Here is a 21,581-nt window from a genome sequence, read left to right on the forward strand (position 1 = left end):
TGCAGAGCCCTCCAGACAGTGAACTCTGTCACATATTATGTCAACACAGGGCACTTCCAGTATTCATTATCAGTTGCCTACATGCAAACACACCCTCTTGTAAGAACACATAGAGTATTAAAATCCTGCACTCATTTCCAACCGTTTTCATCCAAGATTTACCCAGGCTGCAATACTTGGTCAGGGTGCACTCAGGGATTTCTCTATTCCTGTTCATAAGCTCACAGTCACTGGATTCATTTATGTCTTATATTTTGGTAACAGTCACTTCTGTAGGCCCCAAGCACTTGCTGAACACAAAAGGGTAAACCAAGCTTAGAAACAGACAGCTTGAAACTCTCTCCTTAGGAACCTGGTTTTCTGAGAACATCAAACTTTTTGCTCACTGCCAATGAGAGACAATTATCTGGTGAATAAAATACATAACTGCAGCTTGCAAATCACAAGACATTTCTGAAAACATTGGATATAATCTTCAGTGCCTCTCAGGTTTGGTCTGAGCTGAAAGCGACTAAAGGGATGTCTCCTGGAGAAGGCCTGGGCAGGAGAAAACTCACTGAGATGAAGAAGTAGTCCACATGCCTAGGAAAAAAGGGAAAGTCCCACACAATAATTACCCTCTTCATTTAGTCCTGCCACAGCACTTTGAGTTGTGACTGCTTAGCAGCACAGTAGCTTTTTTATTTACTTGTCTATTTTTTGGTCTCCAAATTTACCTAGGCAGTATGGAAGGGAATGGAGCTCTTTGAAAAGCAGAAAGGATTGTGCAAACTGGACCAGGGAAGGTCTGTCATACATGGGCAGTGAGGAGGAGAAGGTGATGCTTTGCCTTCCAAATCCCTCTGGCTACTAAGAGTGCTACTGTGTATGTCCTAAGGCACCAGGGAGTTACCCTGTCACTGCTGTAATAATTCAACACATTGACACCACCTCTTCATCCTGGAAAACATGTCATGCGAGTGGGTGCTGAACACCTATGATCGTTTGAAACCTGGCACCATTTGCAACATGAGGCCAAAGAATGGGAAACTTGCTCTAAACACCATAAAGCAAAAGGCACAACACCAGCTAGTGTAGCTATCAAAGCTATCCTTAGTCAGAGTTTAAACTCATCCATGTCTCCTCAATAAGAATACTTGGCCTTCACTTGTTTCTGTAAAACAGCCTCTAACCTAGGAACACCCCATGGCAAGATGGAAGGGATGCCATCACAGTCTCTCCAGAACGCCACAGGGGCTGAAGTCTTCCCACCAATTTCACCCAAACATTCCACACCCACCCACAGCAGAGGGAGCAGAGAGCAAAACCCCCACAACACCCAGGCTATAAAGGGATCTTACCATTTTTCCTTCTTGCCAGCTCTGAGCATAACCCTCTTTGGCTCTGTCAGAGAACCAGAAGCAGGCACTGAATGCTCACTGAGTGCCCGGTGTGCCAAGAAGACACTTGGGAGGAAGGATGCTTTTTGTTGGATGACAGGAGCATGGGAGCAATAAAACAATAACTAAATACAAGAGCCAAGTGGTGGGGGAAAGGGACATTTAACTCACTGTGGATGGCACAAATCAGCAAACTTCAACAACTGCTGCAGCAAAAGTCAGTTCAGTTGATATCTGCTCGGTGGTATTTGTTTCAGAAGCACAAGGGGAGGACAGCTGGGAGAGCAGAGTGAGGGGCAGCTGGATTGGATCTCTCCTGACAGCTCTCCTCCCGCTGCCTTCCTTGCAGCAGGCGCTTGTAGCAGGGCTGGATTGCTCTAGGGCCAGCATGGAGCTGACCCAGTCCTGGGTAGCATCGCTGACTCTCTGTGGGCTCCTTGGGGCCGCTGATCCCATCCACAGCATCAGGCTGGTTTAACCGGTGGAGCAGCACATCTCCTCCTGACAGTGCTGGAGTCAGCAGAAGCCTGGATGGGAGCGTAATGCAGGGATGGGCATTCTCATAGCAGACAGAAATCCTGTAAAGGTCGTGGAGCTGTTGGCTGTGCAGAGATTGCATTGCCCAAATTTAGCCCAGAAATAGCTTCTGATGAGCACACACTGAGTGTGGTTGAAGCACCTGGTGCATGCAGCCATGCTCAGGGCATGCAACAGCACCGTGAGTTCAGCCTGAGCACTCAAAGCACATTGCTGCACAGTTTACATCACCAAACTGTCTGTGGGAAACAGAGCTGGGGACAGCCTTGCTATGTCCCCTCAGCCCTGCTTCCCATAGTTCCCATTACAGCCAAGGCAGGGGTATTCATCGTGAGCACAAAACCTGGGATTTAAATGGGGGAGAGGGAAAAGGAAGAATAGAGAAAAGGAGGGAGAAGGAAGAGGAAAAAAAAAATTAAAAGGAAAAAATGAAAATAAAAATTAAAAACGGAAAAGAAATGGGGGGGAAAAAAAAGATAAAAAAAAAAAAGAAAGAAAGAAAATAAAAGAAAGGAAGGAAAAATAAAAGAAAGGAAAAATGAAAAGAAAGGAAAAGACCCACTCTGCTTTCTCATCCCCACCCAAAGCATTCCAACCTTTCCTTTCCTGCCACTTGAGAGGGGGGTTGTTTATTGACATTATGCAAGTGCTGAAATATTTTTCTTTTTCTGCTCGCCCGTTCTTCCCCCTCCCTCCTCTGGGGGGTTGCGAAGGTAGTTCAAACCCCTCCAGTCATCTCGGCTTATCAGCCGAGGGAGATGCATTCCTCAGGGCTGCTCCCTTTATAAGCCGCCGCTGGCCGCCCGCCCGTCCGCCCTCCGCTCCGCAACCCGCGCAGCTCCGCGCCCGGCCATGCCCTAACCCGGCCCGGGGGACGCGCAGCAGCGCTGAAGCCCCCGGCTGTGATGCCCCCACGGCACTGAGGAGCGCTGCCGCCGGGATGTTCGCCTGGCATCGGAGCTTTCCTCTGGGAGCGCCTTGGAAAAGAGGTGAGCCCGGCCGCCCCGCGGCACACCCCCGGCCCCGCTCCTCCTTCCCTAAGGGTACTTAGGGCTGCCCGGCCCGGCCCGCCCCGTTCCCGGCCCGATGCTGCGCTCGCTGCTCTCCGGTTGCCTCTGTCCTCACGCAGGTAAGACGGCAGCGAGCGGCCCCGCCGGCCCGGGCTGCGAGACCAGCTTCGCCACCCTTCTGAAAGAGGTTCGGCTCGTAAGCGCGAAGGGGCTCAGGAAGGAGCAGGAGAGACGGGAGAATCCTGACTCGAGAGGGCTGCGGGGCCACGGGGGCAAACTGCTCGCGGTGGAAGGGGGGATTAGCATCTGTAGAGGCTGTATGCGCTTTTATCTCGCCGGGTATTGTTGTGGCTTTGCACGGACGTGAGGCAGAGCAGGTCTGCGTGCCTGCCGCTGTGCCGGCGGTGGGCATCACCTCGCTTTCGGGTTTGGTGCATCTCATCCAACGCGGATTATCGAGGCTCTGAGAGTTTTTGCCCTTTCCCTTCTGCTCAGTACAGATGAGGTGAGGCGGGCAGAGAGGCTGTAACTCCGTAGGATGGTACGCTCTTAGACTGTTTGTTTCAAGCACGTACGGTTGGGTACGTTATATCCCTACAGCATTTCAGCAGGCTTTGAGACTGCGAGCCCAGGCAGTGGTACCTTCTTCACATCTCAGAGTGCACCTCAGCTGGAAGCATAGCCTGTGACTCTTGTCTGCACTTGCATCACCACATGGGTTCTGTTTGCTTGGCACAGAGGTGCCTATACACACTTTTCCAGGGTTTAAGCGTACTGCGCTGCACCATAGTGGGATGCTAAAGGCGTGTGAGATGCTGTGCTGGAGTGCTTCTGCTGCCAGGGATCTTCATCTCCCACCTGCACATTGAGCTCTGGGGCCAGCAGGCATCACCTCGATGTGAAGGGCTGGCTTCTGCAGGAAGCTGATCAGCGCTGCTGCTGGAGCACACCAGCATCACCACAAGATGAGGAGAATGTCTGAAAAATGTGCATTTTTACAGTATATATAATATACTGTATATATATATACTGTATAGTATATATACCTGTCTGCTGTTACAAACTGCTTTTTTTTTTTTTTTCTTCTGCTGTGCATTATTTGGCCACAAACTTGTTTCCTCAAAGTGATACGGTGCAAGCCTATGGGCAGGGGTCCTGGTAGTGAGAACAGGCTTACCACGCAGGTCACAGAGGAATTAAAAGAGGTTCAGCTAGATGAACATGAGGGCACCTCATTATCACATCATCTGGAAAGAAGCATCAAGTATTATTTGCATCTTGGTTTGGGCCCCAGCACCATGCACAAAGAGCCAAGAATTTGCAGTTCCTTGCAAGCTCTGCAGCAGGGACTACATAGTTGCATTCCAAATGCAGTTCCAGAGGCAGAATACAAACCAAACAGTATTTTTAGAAGTGCTGCTCAGTAACAGAGGTATAGTCTTGATCTGACTCCCTTTTTTGAAAAGCAGTTGTAACAGGTGGCGGGACCTCATATCAGCAAGTTCAGTCTAATGCAGCTGCAGAAGTCTTCACATTTCCTCATCATCATTTCAGGGGAGTTTCAGGATGGAGATTAGGAAAGATTTCTTCTCAGAAAGAGTGGCAGTGCACTGGCACAGGCTGCCCAGAGTGGTGATGGAGTCACTGTCCCTGGAGGTATTCAAGAAATGTGGAGATGTGGCACTGAGCAACGCAGTTGGTGGGCATGGTCAGGGTGGGCTGATGATTGGGCCAGATGATCTTAGTGGTGTTTCCCAACCTTAATGAGTCTACCAAGTCCGGCCCCAAGGAGAGCAGCAAAATAAGGAGTCCTCACCACCATCATTGCCACCATGAAAGACTTCCAACATACTCTTCAGTACAGTTATACCTGTCTGCTGTTACGATGTTTGTGCCAAAGCAGCTCTCCAAGGTTTTGTCTGGGGACAGCAATGACTGCCCACAAAGGACAGGTTAATAGCCCCAGCGACCTTTCTGACATATTTCTTGCGTTCCTTTGACTTTAGCAGAAGCACTGGGGTCTTAATGGCTTCAGTCCATAGAGCTATTGAACAACTGTTTATCCAAGCTTATTATAGGCAATAAAACCTGAATTACTGCATACCTATCATCCCTGGGGGGCAAGTTCCATCCCTGCAAAGGGCCTCCTGTCTCCCTGCACATTTCTTGCTGAATATACCTTATGATATGAGGTAGCCTGCAAATCAGATGGGCAAGGGGAGAGCTTCTAGATAAAGCAGTTTTGCCAAGGTGTTTTTATTTTCTGCTCAGCCCCATCAGCATGCTGCATGTTAGATAACCTGTTTGATTGCTGTTCATGAAATACAGAGGTAACAATAATCATGCAAAATGTTGCTGTAAAGGATTTTGGCCTGTGTTCCCTCCATTGCATTTTTACATGAAGGGACACAGGAAATACTGGTAGCTGTCACATCCCTAAGGACACAAAAGTCAGTGATGAGGGGGAAATGCTCTTTAGCTGGTGCTATGAGCAAGGTCAGGTGCCAGCCCATACAAGCACCCGATGAACCAGGTGGTCTGTGGGGACCTGCCGTCCCCCAGGATTTTCTGCCAAAGGTCATTCATTTATCAGACCTGCTACTCTGTTTCAAAAACTTCACTAGTCACTTGGAATGAATAGAAGCAAGCAATAAAAGTGTCAAGTGGCCTCTTTACTTGGGTAAATTAAAGAGGAAATGGTTTTTCAACTATATCCATCAGTAAACAATCCATCTCCCTCCTATTGCACCTCAAATGCCTGAAAACAGCTATAATTATCTCCTTCTCTACTAAAACATACATATTAGAGCGCCAAATGCCTCCTCAGAGTCCTTGAACCCTGTTATCTTCCTCTCAGCATTTATTCTATATGGAATTGTCATTACCTGCTGCAGCTCTGGGGTTATCTATAACCTTTTAGGTCAGATGAGATTACCAAACCACCACACAGAGGAATTACGTTTCTGTTCACATTATATTAGCAAACTACAATCCACAGAAACTTTACACACAAGTGACAGTGAGACCGGGACCCACCCTGGAGCAATCAAAAAACTTTCTTTTCCAAGACTGTCCAAGATCTCAGCCCTGTTGCAATTTTTCCTTTGCATTCAACATTTCAAACAAATCAGCTGTATATATCCATATACGCATGCATGCATTTCAGTTCCCTAGATGAATATAAATGCAAATTCTGAGAAACAGATCTATCATGCAAACATTCAGATATTGCATGGGAGTGCATTCCTCTGCAAATGAGTTTTCCTGTCACAATCCCTCCCTTCTCACCCCATTTCCAACACTCTTTCCCCCACACACACATGCACAGAAAGAAAGCCACCCCCCAAAAAACACACTTCTGATAGTGGCTGCCCTTATAATTGGGGGCTGTAACTGGTACACTGAGACCAGAAGACCTCCATAAGCTTCCACAGAACTTCCCAGTCTCAGAATTGTCTTAACTGCATAGGAAACCACAGGGGGTTCAGCTATGCAACAGCCCTCTATGCCCATGAGGCTGCAAGGTACGGGACAACCACTGCCCAGCTACAAAATCAACAGCCCCTGTGCACCCTGCACCAGGACCACTGCTGAGAAATAGATGACAACCCAACCTAACCCCTAGAACACATGGTGGAAGAGTCAGCAGCAAAAAAAAAAAAAGCCTATTGTTTCAGAAAGGAAGTGACCCTTTTCTCTTAAATGCTGGGAAACTGAGACCTCATCATCGGCAAGGAAAAAAAAAAAAAATCTTGCTGCAGTGAAAGGGAAATGCCACCTGAGCTGCGCAGCCAGCAGTTAGGGAACACAGAGGCAACAGAACTAGAGGGAGAGTTTTCTTTGTTAAGGAAGGAAGGAAAATGAGGGAATGTAAGGGCTGAGTGGGAGAGGCAGCCTTTTGCTTCTAGGTAATGAGAGTGACTCCAGCTCACCAGTCACTGCTGTCTTGTGATTCTTTACAAGCCCGCATAGGGTGATCACCTCTTACTGTACTTGGAGACTCAACTCCATCACAGAACCTTCCCTGCACAGCATAAGACTGAACCTTTAGCACAGGAGGAGCCAGAAATGGGTAACCATGCAAGCTGCATAGTGCTAAAAAAACATTTATGGGGTTTCACAGGCACATCTTTGACCTGTGCGCAGGGCACTGTGGTGTGATTTGACTTGCAAAATCCTTGCTGCTCCAAATAACTCTAGCCACTAGTGATACTCTCTATTCCTGATGCTCTGTTCCTGTGGCACAATACAGATGAGGAATACCAGCCTTCTCAGTATGCATCCACAGAGTGCCAAGGGTCATGTAGTAGGAACAGGCACCTGAGCATCTTAGGACTGCTCAACTCATGCTTCTGCCTGGGTTTGCTACCTCAATAACCCTGCTAGCACCACTTGGAGCACAGGGGTTCTTTGTGCATGTGAACCTTGCTGCATTTCTGGGGCCAAACAGAGGGCTCTGGTGGCTCTCACGCTGCTATCACTTGCAACACAATGGCCAGTTGAGATAAGGAAAGCTTGGCTCCAGCTAGATCAGTCATTGTGCACATTTGAAACAGTTTCTCCCCTTGCCAAGCAATCCACAAATCAGAATGAACGTTTTGAGAAGATAGATGGACACAGAACAGAAGGGAGGAGAGCAGCACAGGGCAACACCATATCAAGTACTGCATTTGCACAACACCAGCTCCTCAGTTAGATGCATACTGCCACTGGCAACACCCTAATGCCTCTTCCACCTCCAGTCCTTCTATTCACCAGATAACACTGTGATGCAATATTTGACCATAAAAGAAAAGACGTGACTTGGGCTTCAAATGCTTTGGAGTACAGGGATTAAAACAAAGGCTGTTTAGTAGAAAGGTGGGGGATTTTGCAGGAGTTCAGTTTGGGCAGGGCTGGGAATGCCCTTGTTTTGGGTTATTACTGTGTGAGTGTTTCTCTTGCATGAAACTTGGGATAGAGAAACTGCTTGAAAGCACTTTCATGCTTAGACACTCATCCTCCTTCCTTAGGTCAGAATTGTCTATATTAATATACTAGGCTGTGCCCTGGCAGCTGCTGGTTATTACAAAACAGGAAAAATGCACTCAGACTTCAACCTCCAAGGAAAGGAAAGCCTCAGGACAGCAGCAGATGTGAGGATTTAAGCTTCTCTTCCAGGCTTTGCTACGTGCCAGATGGGTATCCTAGAAAGCTATTTGGAAATAAAGGGAAACAACATTCTAGAGATTTAGCTGAGATACACCCAGTTCCTTTCTCTCCCTACCAATTACCTGTAGATATTAGGTAGCGCACAGTTACCACCTCCTCATTAGGTGGGAAGCAGCCTTATCCTCCAGCTCTTCCATTGCAGGAAACCCAGCAACTTGCCCAAGGTTATACCTCATCAATCACTGTCAACTACTGCCTTATATTACAACGCAGGGAATCCTGTTTATCTCTGGCGCAATTACAGAGCCATATAACCCTTTGAGAGGGCTACTAAGCAAATAGCACAAGTTCACCAAAGACAATGTTTAGCCTGGGTGCTGCTTTGGCAACATTGCCAAAAGTGTTAAAGAAAGCCACATCATTTCTAAGCACACACACAGCTCCATTCTTCCATTACCACACCAGCACCCCAGCCAGGTGTCTGAAAGCAGCATCTTCTGGTACCTTACATACACCCCTTCTGGGGTTTGAAAAACTAACCCAGGAAAAGGGAAACAAAACAAAAAAGAAGCCTTGGCTGTTTTCCCAGGGAGCAGTCAGCATCAAACCTGGCTGGCCTCCAGCACAAGTAAATTCATCTTACCTGCCTTAACGCTGCCCTTCTGTTCTCTGAAGTGCTTCACACCTTCTTTCAGAAGCTCTGCACAGCTCTGTAACTCTAGCCCTGCAGCACACTCCACCAACACCCAGCAGAAGGCCATCTTCCCAGCTTTGTGTTGTTTACTGCTTGCTATTGTACAAAGCACTTATAATCTAAGCCCTCATCTCAAAGCACCTAACACCATGTTAGCAAGCCCCCTCTGCTAATGGGTTAATTTATAGCAGCTGAGGATCTGGTCTACCTCTTTTTTTGGTTTTGTTTTTTTTTTTTTTTCTTTTTTTTTCTTTTCAGTTGCACAGGTGAATTTCAATTGCAGCTTTCTGGTGTTTGTTGGCAAGGTGTTTGAAAGAGCTCAGCGTTTTTGTATGCCTCTTTCAGGCTCTGTAGCAGAAACAGTCTACGCCTTGAAAGGCCCATGGGGTAGACTCCACAACCCAGTTAATAAAGGAGACTATTCCTTAAGAGAGGTGAAGCAAGAACTTGAGTTTCAGGCTGCTGCTTTAATCATGGATGATGTCTTTGCTGTCATACAGATGACCTCACTGACCATGGGAAAGTATCACTAAATGAATGAGGATCGGCTGCTTAAATGTCTTGCAAAATCCAGCCACCCTTTGCATCCATTCTGAACACGTGGTGTGAGATGATAACATTTTGCATCATCATCATCATAAAGGCCTGGGAGCATAATTCAGAAATGTTCTACCACTGTGGTCACCAGAACCTGTCAGTACCAGGACCGACAGTTTGCAGTCTACACCATATAAACAAGAAACTGTTGTGAAACTGGTTGGTATTATAGGGGCCACAGGATGGGGAAAGCAGGTACCATGTTGTCTGCAGAATTTTCTCAGCTCTGGAGCTGGTGGCATCGAGGGGACCTTCTCAACGAGAGTCAGGAGTTTCATTTCTTTTTGATTTCTTTCTGCCCTCACCAAACTTTGTGGTACTCATGGTGCTTCACGATAGTCATAGATGATATGGATTATAGCACCTGACATCTGTAAGCAGCAAGACCTCATGTTAATATGCTGCTTCCTTATATCAGACAAAGAAATACTTGTGTAGGACACAGTGAACCGGTTAAGCAAGGAAAAAAGGGCAGATTGAAAGACAGCAAGAGGATCTCCAACCAAATGAAAGCATGGCATGATTAATAAGGGAGGGCAGTCAGCTTCTCTGGGAATGGTCTGTTACTGCATACAGTAATTCCTGGCAGGAATGACAGCTACATTATTTCTTCTTAAAAAGAAAAATACAGCACAGCAAATGCTTTACTCTTTGACTCTTAGTGAATGTTGTGCCACAAAGGGCAATGATGGCATCCAAAGAGACTGCAAGCCTTTCATTTTTCAAGCAGATACAGCACCCTGCCTCTGGCTGCAGAGAAGTGCTGGCAGCCGAGCAAGCAGTTGCTTTTCACTGTGAAACAGTAACGGCCCAGCTCCAGCACCTCCCTCCAGGACCTGGCACCAAGGTCCCCCTTACTGCTGCTGCTTTTGCTTACTCATTGTCCTCAGCTCAGGGTCCACTGTGCTCATCCAAAAGGGATGTGCCCTGTTACCCAGTGCAGTGCAACAGCTCCTGATGAGCCTTCCATAGTTTTTTTATGGGCGATGTCTCTCTCTGGTCATCCGTCACAGCAGTGTGCTGGTGCAGTGTGGCTGGCAGGCTGGTTCTGTCTCAGATGCAGCTCTTTGCAGTGGAGAGGTGCCCGAGAATGCTGCCAAAGGAGGCGAGTGCAAGTCTGTATTGGGTAAACAAGGTCCTTTGCATAGGTTTAAAAGCACTACACACCCATAGAAAGTCGCAAATAAATCCCATCAGATGTGATTCTTCATCACTCTCGGCCCTTTTGAAAATCCAACTTAAAATATTAAATCTGTGGCTCCCTATGAGCAGTGAAGGGCATGTTTCAGTTGTGACCTGAGAAATGCGTAAGATCAAATAAAAGGAATATTTAAATAAAATAGAAATTGACTCACATAATTGCTAGCCTGGCATTAATGAGTAAAATTCTCCCTTGTCTGCAGACACTGCAGAAAACAAGCTGGAGGAGGGAAGGCTGGAAAATGGGTAATTTTGGAACTGGCATTTTTCTGGGTTGCAATGAAGGAGGGCTGCACAGCAGAGCTCTCCTCACTGCCTCCAACTGGGGGTCCCCACCTCTTCTACCTGCTTATAGACTGCCATGCTTCCAGGCATGAGTTTCTGAAGCAGCTGTGGGCTTGGTGAAAAGGAAGGAAAGCAACAGAGGGGAATGAAAGGAAATGAAGGAGGAAGTAAGACATCCTCAACTGTGTGTACATGGTAGCCCCCCGAGGTGCCCCAGGTCATGAAGTAATAAAGGAGGAAGTATCAGAGAAACTGAAGTTTTGTGCTGCACCATTCATGCTACACCTCATAGCAGACAGCAGAGTGAAGCAGAAATCTACACTCCCAAATACGAGATCCTGAAAAGCAGTAAGAAAACCTGGGGCAGATTTTCAGCTTGTGCAGATCAGCCTTTCACGTAGAGTCTGTTCTCCACTTCATCCACATCACTGCCTGAGATAATCACGTGAAAATAAGTCCTCTTTGTTCACGTGCAAAAACTAACGAACAAAGCTACTCCCACATCCTTTCTCTTTGTAAGGAAGGAAAGAGTTCATTTAGAGATGACTTCAGAGCTAACACCATACAGAGAGTGAGAAAGACCTACAGTGCCTCATTTACTTTTCCTATCAGTACTTGCTTTTCATCATTTGTATGTGTGCAGAACACTGCTAACCAAACAGTTCGCAAATTACTTGTTGCAACCTGAAATTCACTCAAATCTGTATAGATTTAGTTTTGACCTTTCCCCCCCCCCCCCTTTTATTTATTTATTTATTTATTTATTTCCCTGCTGCTTCAGAATGCATTTAATGAGGAAATTAATGTCTATCTTGTGCTTCCCTGGGTCTATTTGCAATTAAATGACAAAAAAAAAAAAAAAAAAAAAAAAAAAAATCTGACTACATGCATTGTTTTCTACCTACCTACTAAATCAGAACTCTGCATGCATTTATGACCCCCCTGAAGGACTTCAGGTCTATGAAACACAATACTTCTGTTGTAGCAAAGTCTACAAGACAGCCATATAGAGCTCTAGAAAAAACAAACCAGACCTGAGCTGCCCTCTGACAATATGACTGTAGGCAGCTTTCCATTCACATTCCTCAGGCAATGGGCTATAGATTAGACTGAGTTTACAGTCTCTTGTGACCTTCTGCTTGTTTTCCTTTACACAGGTAAGAAGAGTCCACCTGCTGAGGACAAAGTAGTGCTAACACACATGAAGATATTGAGCAATGAAGGAATCCAGAACCCAGGGCTAGTACCAGAGGCTCCTGCTGATGCAGCTTGTACTGAGGAGCCCCATTTCCCCAGCACAGACCTCCCACAGGACTGCCAGGGAAGTCCAAATGCCACAGCCACAACGGCAGATGCAGACTGTGCGGAAGCCCCAGCAGGCACAGATTACGTAGCCACGCTGCCTGATCTCAGCAGCTTTGAGTCCAAATGCCGCCTTCACAGATTCTCCAAATTTGAATCTGAGGACTCAGGAGTTGAACTGCCAAGCGGGGCCAACTCTCCATCAACACCAACAGGTTCAGAGAAGAGCTTCGTACTTCACAGCAGAGACTCATTTTGTGACTCAGGTGTGCTTAGCACCTCATCTTCTCCAGAAATTGACCACCTGATAATGAGAGCATGCAAAGAACGTGCCAGAAAGGTTGGCCACCAAGGTGTGGAAAGCGAAAAGCAAGCTGAGCTCTATAGCCAGGAGTCAGACGTTGTGCAGGTTCCCACACTTTCCCTTGAAGACTTCAGCGTTCCTCAGGAAGGAGAAAGTCCTGATGAATATTTTGACCAGACTGAAAGGCAATCTCTGGAAAAAGAACCATCCCCAGAGACGAACACCCCCACAGAGAGCACTCTTGTCACCCAAGTTCCCATAGAGGAGCCAAAGACAATTGCTGACAATTACACAGAGTCCTTTGGCAGTACGCAAGACCTTCAGCTCCACAGACATCAGCTGAAGAAGTATCCCACAAGTGACAGTCTGGATGAATACATGAATGAATGCTGTAGACTGAGCGAGGTAAGGAAGGCACCTATGTTTGTCTAAATATCTCAGTAAAGGTCTCGGTTCTTCTGTCTGTAACAAATTATGACACATTTGAACTAGACAGTCTCTCTTGATAGCAAATCATGGCAGTTGATTTTTAAGAGCCCCTTCTCATAGCAGTGAAATTCTGATATAATTCATGTATAACGTCTAAATAATAGTGACTAACAGGAAGGCTCTGATGTTTCAAAAAGCTTTAGACCAGAGGATGTCCTTATGTCTGCTCTTCAAATGAAAACTGTGAAGTAAGTAATCATACAGAGCCATGCCACCTCTATAGTTGGGGTGGGAGCAGAACATGGTTTCAAGGTCAGGTTATTCCTGTTTCTGGGAACAACTGGCTGGCTGTTGGGGTTCCAAAGTTTGGAGAGAACTTGTTTGAGGGGCAGTTCATTCTGCCCAGGTCTGAAGCTGGTTCGAGAGCCAGTTCTCAAATAGTGAGTGAACAGCATATTAATGCACAAATCCAAATCTTTTCTGGGAGTTCCCATTTTGCTTTACTGGAACAGCTGTGATGGAAATTCCTCTGTTCAGAGACTGACTTAATTGCAAAGATTTTTGCAGCAGCTCATCCTACTCCAAACTCTTTTCCCATTGCTGGGTACACTGTGCAATGAACAGGAGAATGAAAAACTGCCTGAGCACCTGCACCACACTGAACTGAGCAAGTGCTCAGGCCAGAGCTTTGCCTGGAGCACACAAACATGCTGACAGACTGTGAACCTGTCTGCCATGGTGGCTTCCAGGAACTAGTGACAAAAAGGTCTCACTGTGAGTTAATACCTGAGTGAGAGCCAGAACAAAGAGTCTGGTAGGCAGAGGGAAAGGAGAGGGTAGGCTAAGTGTGAAGGGACACCAAACGGTGCATAGTGGGTTTATTTCAGAAGGCGCAAGGTGCTTGGACCCCTTTAAAAAGTAATTCTGGATAGCTGGACCCCAAGAGCAATACCTGTTGAAGTTTCCAGAGATGCAGTCACTCTATGCCATGTACTAGTCCTGGGGATGATGCCTATATCATCCGAATATGGGGCTGTGTTTCCATGGTTTCCCCACGTATGGCTTCCCATCTGGGAAACAGTGATGAATTGGAAAAGGGAGGCAGGAGGGAGCCAGGAGACACATGCAGTGCATGTAACAAGCATATTTCACCATGACCTCCAGCCCAGGCAAAAACTCATCAGTCGGCCATCCTCTCCCTGGCCAGACCTCCCCAAGCAGTGAGGAAGGTCAGAGATAGCCACATATGTCAGGCCCACTGCCCTTAATATTCACGTCTGGGTAGCACAAGCAAGTCACAATCAAATGGAGTGTCCTTGTCCTCACCAGAGCCACCTCACACATTTTTGCAAGGCAAGTGACTTTGATGTTTCCCAGACTGTGGCCTGGCCTTTTGGCTGGGAGTTCAGAAAGGATTGGAGCAGCAGACTTTGAATACAAGGAGACTTTTTATAAAGTTACCTAAATTCTCTGTCGCTCTGGAAGGTTTGCAGCCAGCTTGATCTTGTCTGACAGTTTTGGCTGCCCATGAAATTCCTTTAAATCTTTTGTGAAGCCAAGCCTCAGTTTCCCAAAGCAGAGCATTTAAATAAACAAGAGAATAAATTAGAAAGAGGCTGAAGAGGAAATGAAGCTCTTGGTGGCTTATCTCCCCTCCTTTTTAATATCCTCACTGGCTGAGTGCTAAAGCTCTGTGCCCCAGAGCGCTTCTCTGTGTTTGTTTTTGGAGCTGTACAAATACAGCTGTGACCTGGACACCAAGGAAGGCTGCCCCCCACCTCCCCCATTACAGAGCACCTCCAGGCTGCTCTATCTCAGGAGCAGCACTCTGTTAACTAATGGGATGCCAGCAGTGCCCAGGCTGGCTGAGGCAACAACAGACCAGGGCTGCTGCTGTATTTGAACATCAGAACATGAGTACAGCAATGACAGAGCTTTGTGCCCTCCCTAAACCTGCACAATGTTGTCCTGTCCTCACTGTCATGCAGTGCAGGCAGGACAGCGTGTGATCTATCATCTGTCTTTACAACTGATAGATGCATCTTGGCGCACCCCAGCTGAGGTCCTGCTCCATGTTCACTGGGGTTTTCACATGTTCCTGTTGCCTGTCTGCAATGTGACTTAAGATCCAACCTCTAGTCTGTGTCCCTGAGACCATGCCAGTCCTGCCATCTCTGGAAACACAGTCAGCATCATCTGAAAGACAGCAGGCCAGTACATAGTATTCCCACTCTGCTTGGCAAAGAACATGCCCCTTCCAAGTAATTCCTAATGCATTAATTGACTTGGAGTTTCCCCAGCCCAGATGGCTGTGGTGATGCCAATGGCTCTGAGCTTACCACCAAACAAAATGCAGGGCTGGATGAGGACTTGATGTCCTCCAGCCTCCCTGCTGAGTCTGCATCTGAAAAGCGTGATGGAAAGTGCTGGAAAAGAGGGACTGGAAAGACCAAATGTTTTGATATTTGGATTCATTTGGTGAAAGGTTTTGGTTGAAAATATACATCACATCATTTCAGTCTGGCATTTCTTAAACAAAGCTTTCTGATCTTCTATTTTGAACTGGTGTTATTTTGAAATTTGCCTACATTTAAAAAGATGAAAGAGGGTGGAAGCTGTTAAACAACAAGAGAAAGAACTTTGAAGCCTAAATAAAAGCATTTCCTTTTAAGCCAAATTAAATGTTTTGGGTCAGTTTGAAGATGCTTAGCTTTTGATGCTTTTGCTTTGCAAACACTTCCTTACACTCCATAAAGTTTACATTTAAAGTCAGCCCAGGCTCCTACAAGAAAAGAGAGGGAGGGAACGTTGTCGTCATTAAATGAAAAAAAAAAAAAAAGCCCATTAATCACACAGCACTAATTATCCTTGTCCAAAGAAGTCAAACTACTTGTCATTGGAGAGGAGTAGGGTTGAGGGGAAGGATAAGGCAAGCTGTGATGCTCTGCCCATAGCCTTTGCGTGCTGTGTGCAGGAAACCAGAAGCTATCAGCAGTGCAACCACTCGTGGACATCAGGGTGGAGTGATCAGAAATATACAGCGTGATCCCTCACTTTCCTGTTATTCAAAAGCCTCAGGGTGCTGTCAGCTCCCACTGACAAATGTTTCCCGCTCTGCCTATGCCATCACCAATCAGTCCCTCCGAGCCCATGATGTGCAGCGTGTGCTTACATTCCTTTATCGCTGTACAGTCCCCATGCTCCATCCTTGCTTGCCATGGGGAGATTGGATGGGGATTTCTGGAAGAACAGAGCACTGTTCTACTCAAAATCATTCATGGGAGAAAGCAAAGAGTCTGGTAAACAACTGTCTGTCTTGCAGCTCCCACTGGCCTTCAAACCTCAGTAGTGCAATAAGATAGAGCAACTCCAGTGGCTTCAGAGGAAAAGCATGATTTTACACCAGCCAGAATATTGACCAGAGACCTCTAGATAAGAGCTGAAGTCCCCAGTGCAGGCATTGATCCTGTATTTTCATGCTTCCCAAGGAATTCATGAGCTAGCAGAACTGTGAGGATTTATTGCCAACTGAGCAGGGCTACACATGCTGAAAACCCATTCCCAAAACCTAATCAGGTGAGCACTCCTAAGGGCAGAGATCCCACTCCAGTTTCCCCTTCCACAGGGTCAAGTTGTTAGTGGGAGCAACTCAGCACAGCGGGGCTGAGGCCGTGGCATCCTGTTCTTCTTTCTGGGAGTCTCTTTCAGTCTGACATGCCTGAAAGCAAAAGCTTGCACTATTTATACATTATGTACTTACTTTCCTATTCTAACTTTAACCTTCTGATTTGTAAGTTCTACCTGATCCTCTGCACCTTTATATTCAGAAACATGGATCTTATGCACCCGAAAATAGGTACATGGCTTTTGTTCAAGTACTATTTATCAATCCCCAGTGGGGAATGGGAAAAATTTCAGCCCCGTGAGATGAATGTTTTGGGAAGCTTCATCAGGGAGGACAGACAGAAAGTGACTCCTCCTGGAAAATGTTTGCAGTTTTCCTGTGGTTGCTCCCCCACAACTTCAAGCATAAAACTCTGATAGGTGCTGAGAGGAAAATATTTATACCAATACGTGACAGAGCAGGTTCTGTACTGCACACAGCACAGCCAGAAGATAGCGAGGGATGTGTAGGTGTTTCCAGTCCATGGAAAAAAAGTCCCGAAAAGGTCCCTGGAGAGGCCCTCTCTGAGCAAACATTTTTGGGGGCAACCTGCCAAGTTACACAAACTTTCTGTATTGAATGCCTGCCATATCTGAGCAATCCTACCGCAAATGGCCTTGTGGCAGGGCACAAAAGGTGAAGTGCTCCCTTCAAAGCTCTTACTCTTGTGCTACCTACGGAGATGGCTGGCCCTGCAGGGGTGGACAAGCACTATAGGTTCTGCCTGGTTGGTTGCCTTCTCACTCATTTGCACCTGCTGGGATCACAGCAAAACACAAATTAATTCGCTATTCAATAGCCTAAAGTGCCTGACTGGAGCACTCTCTGAGGGATGGCTGTGGAATGGGATCCTACAGTGTACCATGTCCAATGTGGTTTAGCTCCTCCACAGGGCTGAATCCCCCTTACCCCAAGGCCTGGAGCAAGTGCTCTACCTCTTTTCTCTCTTTGCTTTTGGGCTGGTTGACCTCTGTCCTGCCAATGCTCCTCTGGGCACTGCTGAGAAGGACACAGGACTCATGAAGGCAAATGGCTGATGGGCTTGGAGTCACTGTGGTTTTTCATACCATTTCACGCGACCTCTGTCCCAGCTTCAGACACAAAAACATCTGGACATAATGCCTATTTATAAACAACATTGTATCATCATTTGTTTAAAAAGAAGTAAATCCTAATGCTGATTATTTTTGAACACACCATGAGCTTTCTGACATAATGAAAAGACAGGAAGAGTCCTAAGGCTGGCATTTCCCCAAAAACGTAGATTGTTGTGGGAAAGGAGACAGAGTAGGCTTCCTGCTTTTGTAGAGGGAACTTTTTTTTTTCCTGAAGTAAGGTAAACTTAGAGCGCCACTTTTGTAAAGATTGAGGCTTATTTTACTTACTGGTATCAGATGCAAAGCAGCAGGCAGCGCCAGGGTGGAAGCGAGATGCTGCGTGCACTTGTGAGCGGCACATCTGGCAGCACCCTGCCTGCAGGCAAGGAAGCCCTGGGGCAGAAGCTGCAGGCTGGGCATGGGGAGATACTACAGGTCCCAGGTAGGAAAAAAGCATCCATACAGCCTGCTCATGGCCTGTGCTCTTTTGCTGAACACTGCGGACATCTGCTCACAGCCAGCACATGGGCAATCCTTTCCATCAAAAGTCACACCACCTCCTAGTGCTCTGTCCCCAAGCAGATGCTGTGCCTTGAGCTCAGCTCCAGAGACCAAGCTGAAAGCACACATTTCCCAATGGGCAACTTGTCAACCTGAAAGAACTACAGCACAGCAAAACTCACAGCATTGCCATGTTTCTCCCCAGCACTGATTGTTCATGCCTGTGCTCTGGTAAGAGCCTTTAAAGACTATTTGGTGCCACACTTACAGATTATCCTGTCTTATCCTGACAGAGCTATGCTGCAAGCTTGGTCCGGCAGACTTCCTCCATGTCTGACAAAGTGGCAGCTGAGGTCTGCTCAAGTGGAATGATGCTGTTCACTCTGGCACCTTGGTTCAGGTGTATGTGGCTGCAAGGAGCAAGCTGGGCTCCCAACTGCCAGTAAGAGCTGCTCTGCCATCTGTAGCTCAACCTGTTTTATCATTGCAGGTGAACCAAGGGAACAGCAAAGCCCTGGGATCTGGCCTGGGATACCTGGAACACATTTGCCAACTGATTGAGAAGATCGGGCAGCTGCAGGAGCACAACCTGCGGCTCCAAAAGCAAGTCTGCAGCTTACAGAAAGAGCAGAAGATGAGCCAGATAAAAGAGGTAAGCAGACACCATAGAACCTTCCATTATATTATATACTTAAGGCCCAGATGGGAAGTATCCAGTCCACCTGAGGGATGATACTAATTTTACTTGACCACCTGGGCTGGGCGCTCTGCTCTCTAGGGAGCCCTTGCCGTCCATGGAGGGCTCAGCTTCTCTTGGAGTGGGCTTAGATTTCTCTTCTTATCCAGCTTTATTTCCCAGATGCCCTAACTGCCATTTGCTTGTTTCTGCTGAGTTAAAAAGGGACCCTTCACCGTATGCCATGGCCAGCTCTTTTGGTATCTTTCATTTCTCTGCAGTTAAAAATGCCCTAAGAATGCATCTCCCTCTGACAGTGTTATCAAAACTTCCATGGACCTATGTAACAATCACGTTTTGTATTGCAAGTTCTTTCCTTCCCTTCTATTTTCATGTTGTCAAAGTCTCAAAATTTCCCACAAAATAGACACAATAGAAGAGAGAATCGGTGGTACCACTACCCAACATCTATGCTTGTTTCACTTTACTGCTCTGCTGAACTGCCAAAAGGAAGTATTTGACATGAAACATCTTAGTGCCCCCATTTGTCCTTTGTTTCATTTTTGTTACATTTTATTTAGTTATTTTCTAAATCAGCCAGAGCTGGCTGGGAAATTTGACTTAAATTTTCAAATCAGTTCAGCTTCCTCCTAACACAGCATGTTTTTAGTCCCTGAACATTTTGTTCAGCTCCGCACCACCTCTTATTCTCAGTTCCTTTTCTTTGGCCACCATACCAGCTTTCCACCTTTTTGCCTCCCTTCCCTTTCTCCCCTTTTATTTATTTTATCACCCCCAAAGGAACACAAGGGGTCTGTCACACTCAGCTATTTCTTCCCGCCATGCTGTGACAAGTCTTTCATTCTGCCGACACCATCATTCCTCCCCCAGTGCTGCTCTCCCACCTGCTGGGACTGGATCTGCAGTAGGTGACCGGCTCCTTCTCAGAGCTGAAGCCAAGTTGTGAGTCAGGTTGCAGAGCAGTGAGCCTCGTCATTTCCATGTACTCATCTCTCACATGCAGAGGAATGCAGCCTCCTACATGGAGCCTGGGAATTGTTAGCACATTTCCTGAAGCTCTACAACTGAGTCATTGCCCAAAGCAACCCTTATAAGCTGCAAATTCAGGGTCAAATCATCATCTGGTATATGTGCTCCATCCTCCAACTTCCATTAAAATGAAAGGCTTTTATGTAAACATTTGAAACTAGTCTTCACAGTATTTTCCAAGGTCTCTCAGCACAGCCTTCCTGCCTGTGTATGTCCCATGATACTCTGTGGGGAACTGCACAGTTGTAACACTCAGCACTTGCAATGTGTTCTACAAAACTGAGTGCTCTCCCCATACTCCTGTGGTGCCTGCATCTCCTACATTCAAGTAATTCTCCATTATTTTCTTCTTCAGTGACTCTTCTCTGTATAGAAGTTCTCTGTATAGAAAAGAAACTCTACTACCACTCTTTGCCACAGGATACAGCAACTGAAGTCCACATTACATTTTGGGGGGCATCTTAAGGCTACTTGCCAAAGCACTTTTACTCTCAAAGCAGACTGTGAACACAGAAAGGTTTCCATGCCCAGGAAAGTCATAGGCCTGCATAGAAATGGGTTGGGGGGGGCTATTAAGAGATGATATATGTGCTCCTATTGCTGCTCTCAAGACCTGCAAAGGCAAACCCCTACAGAGACTGAGGACAATTCCAAAGGCATTCAGCTGATAGAGCTGTATGGATTTATTCCACAAAGAACCAGGAAGCTTACTGGGATCCCGTTAGGTCTCACAATCTCAATGACTTTGTACTTACCAAGAGATCTCCCAGACACACCTATTGCAGGGGCTGTGTACAGAGTTGACACCGAGGAGCGTAGGGAACACAGTTGCTTCACATCCTTTGCTTTACAAAGAAACCTCAGTGCCCTGGGCAGAAAGCAACATAGTTCATCAGCTTTTCGAAGCACCCCCAAAGGCACAGGTACTGCAGAGTGCCACATGAAACATATCCAAATGAGATGTTACATTAAAACTGTCAGTCACGAGGTTGAAAGGCTCTGTCTCCCACTGTATCAGCTACAGCAGAAGCACCACATATGGGGAATGTTTGGTAACATGTTAGCAAGTTACGGCCTCCCACCAATGAAAACACAAGATACTGTTGTCTGTGCATGGTCCAAAACAAATAACATTATCATAAAACGCTAGTCTGTTATAATGGATGTTTATTTGCACAACTGCCTTGGCTGAGCAGCTCTGTGTTTAAAAACTGCCTTCAACTCCTTCTGGGAAAAACCCCAAAAGTTGCTGAACACCAAGCAGTTCATGTCAAATACTAATGAATCCATGAAAAATCTGCATTGCCACTCTAGGCTGCTCTGCCTCACAGAGAGATAAATGCCTTACCTGGGTCCTGACAGGTCTCAGGACAAGGCTGAGTATCCCAGGACTGGAATGCTTGCAATTTGTCTGCACCTTCACACTGCCCCATTACCTTGAGCTGCTGCAGTCTCACAGTCTGCATACTTTCTTCATCTCTGGTGTAGGAGTACTTCATGCAGCATTGCTCCTGTGGAGCTGCCAGCATGTTCCTCAACTCGTACCAAGACATGAAGACACTTTTGGCAGGGAGGAGCAGACCTCACAGCCTCTTGGTTCAGACTGGAAACCCTTCTGATCTTTCCATCATCCCAGAAATAGGAGCAAGCACCAACAAGCTTAGCAGCTACCGCGGTGAGTTTGACTGCCCCTAACCTGCCCTCT

General features: G+C 46.6%; 1 protein-coding gene across 3 annotated transcripts in view; it reads left to right on the top strand.

Annotated features, from left to right (window-relative positions):
• Positions 1 to 2,729: 2,729 nt before the first annotated feature.
• Positions 2,730 to 21,581, top strand: part of LOC107315820 (uncharacterized) — a 29,206-nt gene continuing 10,354 nt past the window's right edge. Inside the window, exons 1-4 of one of the 3 annotated variants that reach the window (XM_015866565.3) lie at positions 2,730 to 3,045; positions 12,011 to 12,864; positions 18,641 to 18,802; positions 21,365 to 21,551. In XM_015866565.3, the coding sequence (XP_015722051.2) occupies positions 3,003 to 3,045; positions 12,011 to 12,864; positions 18,641 to 18,802; positions 21,365 to 21,551 (1,246 nt within the window). In that variant the 5' untranslated portion in view covers positions 2,730 to 3,002. Of the gene's footprint in view, positions 3,114 to 12,010; positions 12,865 to 18,640; positions 18,803 to 21,364; positions 21,552 to 21,581 lie in introns of all 3 variants that reach the window. The other 2 variants (XM_015866564.3, XM_085554428.1) reach the window with 2 other exon arrangements.

The sequence above is a fragment of the Coturnix japonica genome, chromosome 8, assembly GCF_054131305.1.
Source record: "Coturnix japonica strain WE chromosome 8, WE-NBRP24, whole genome shotgun sequence".
Taxonomy (NCBI): domain Eukaryota; kingdom Metazoa; phylum Chordata; class Aves; order Galliformes; family Phasianidae; genus Coturnix; species Coturnix japonica.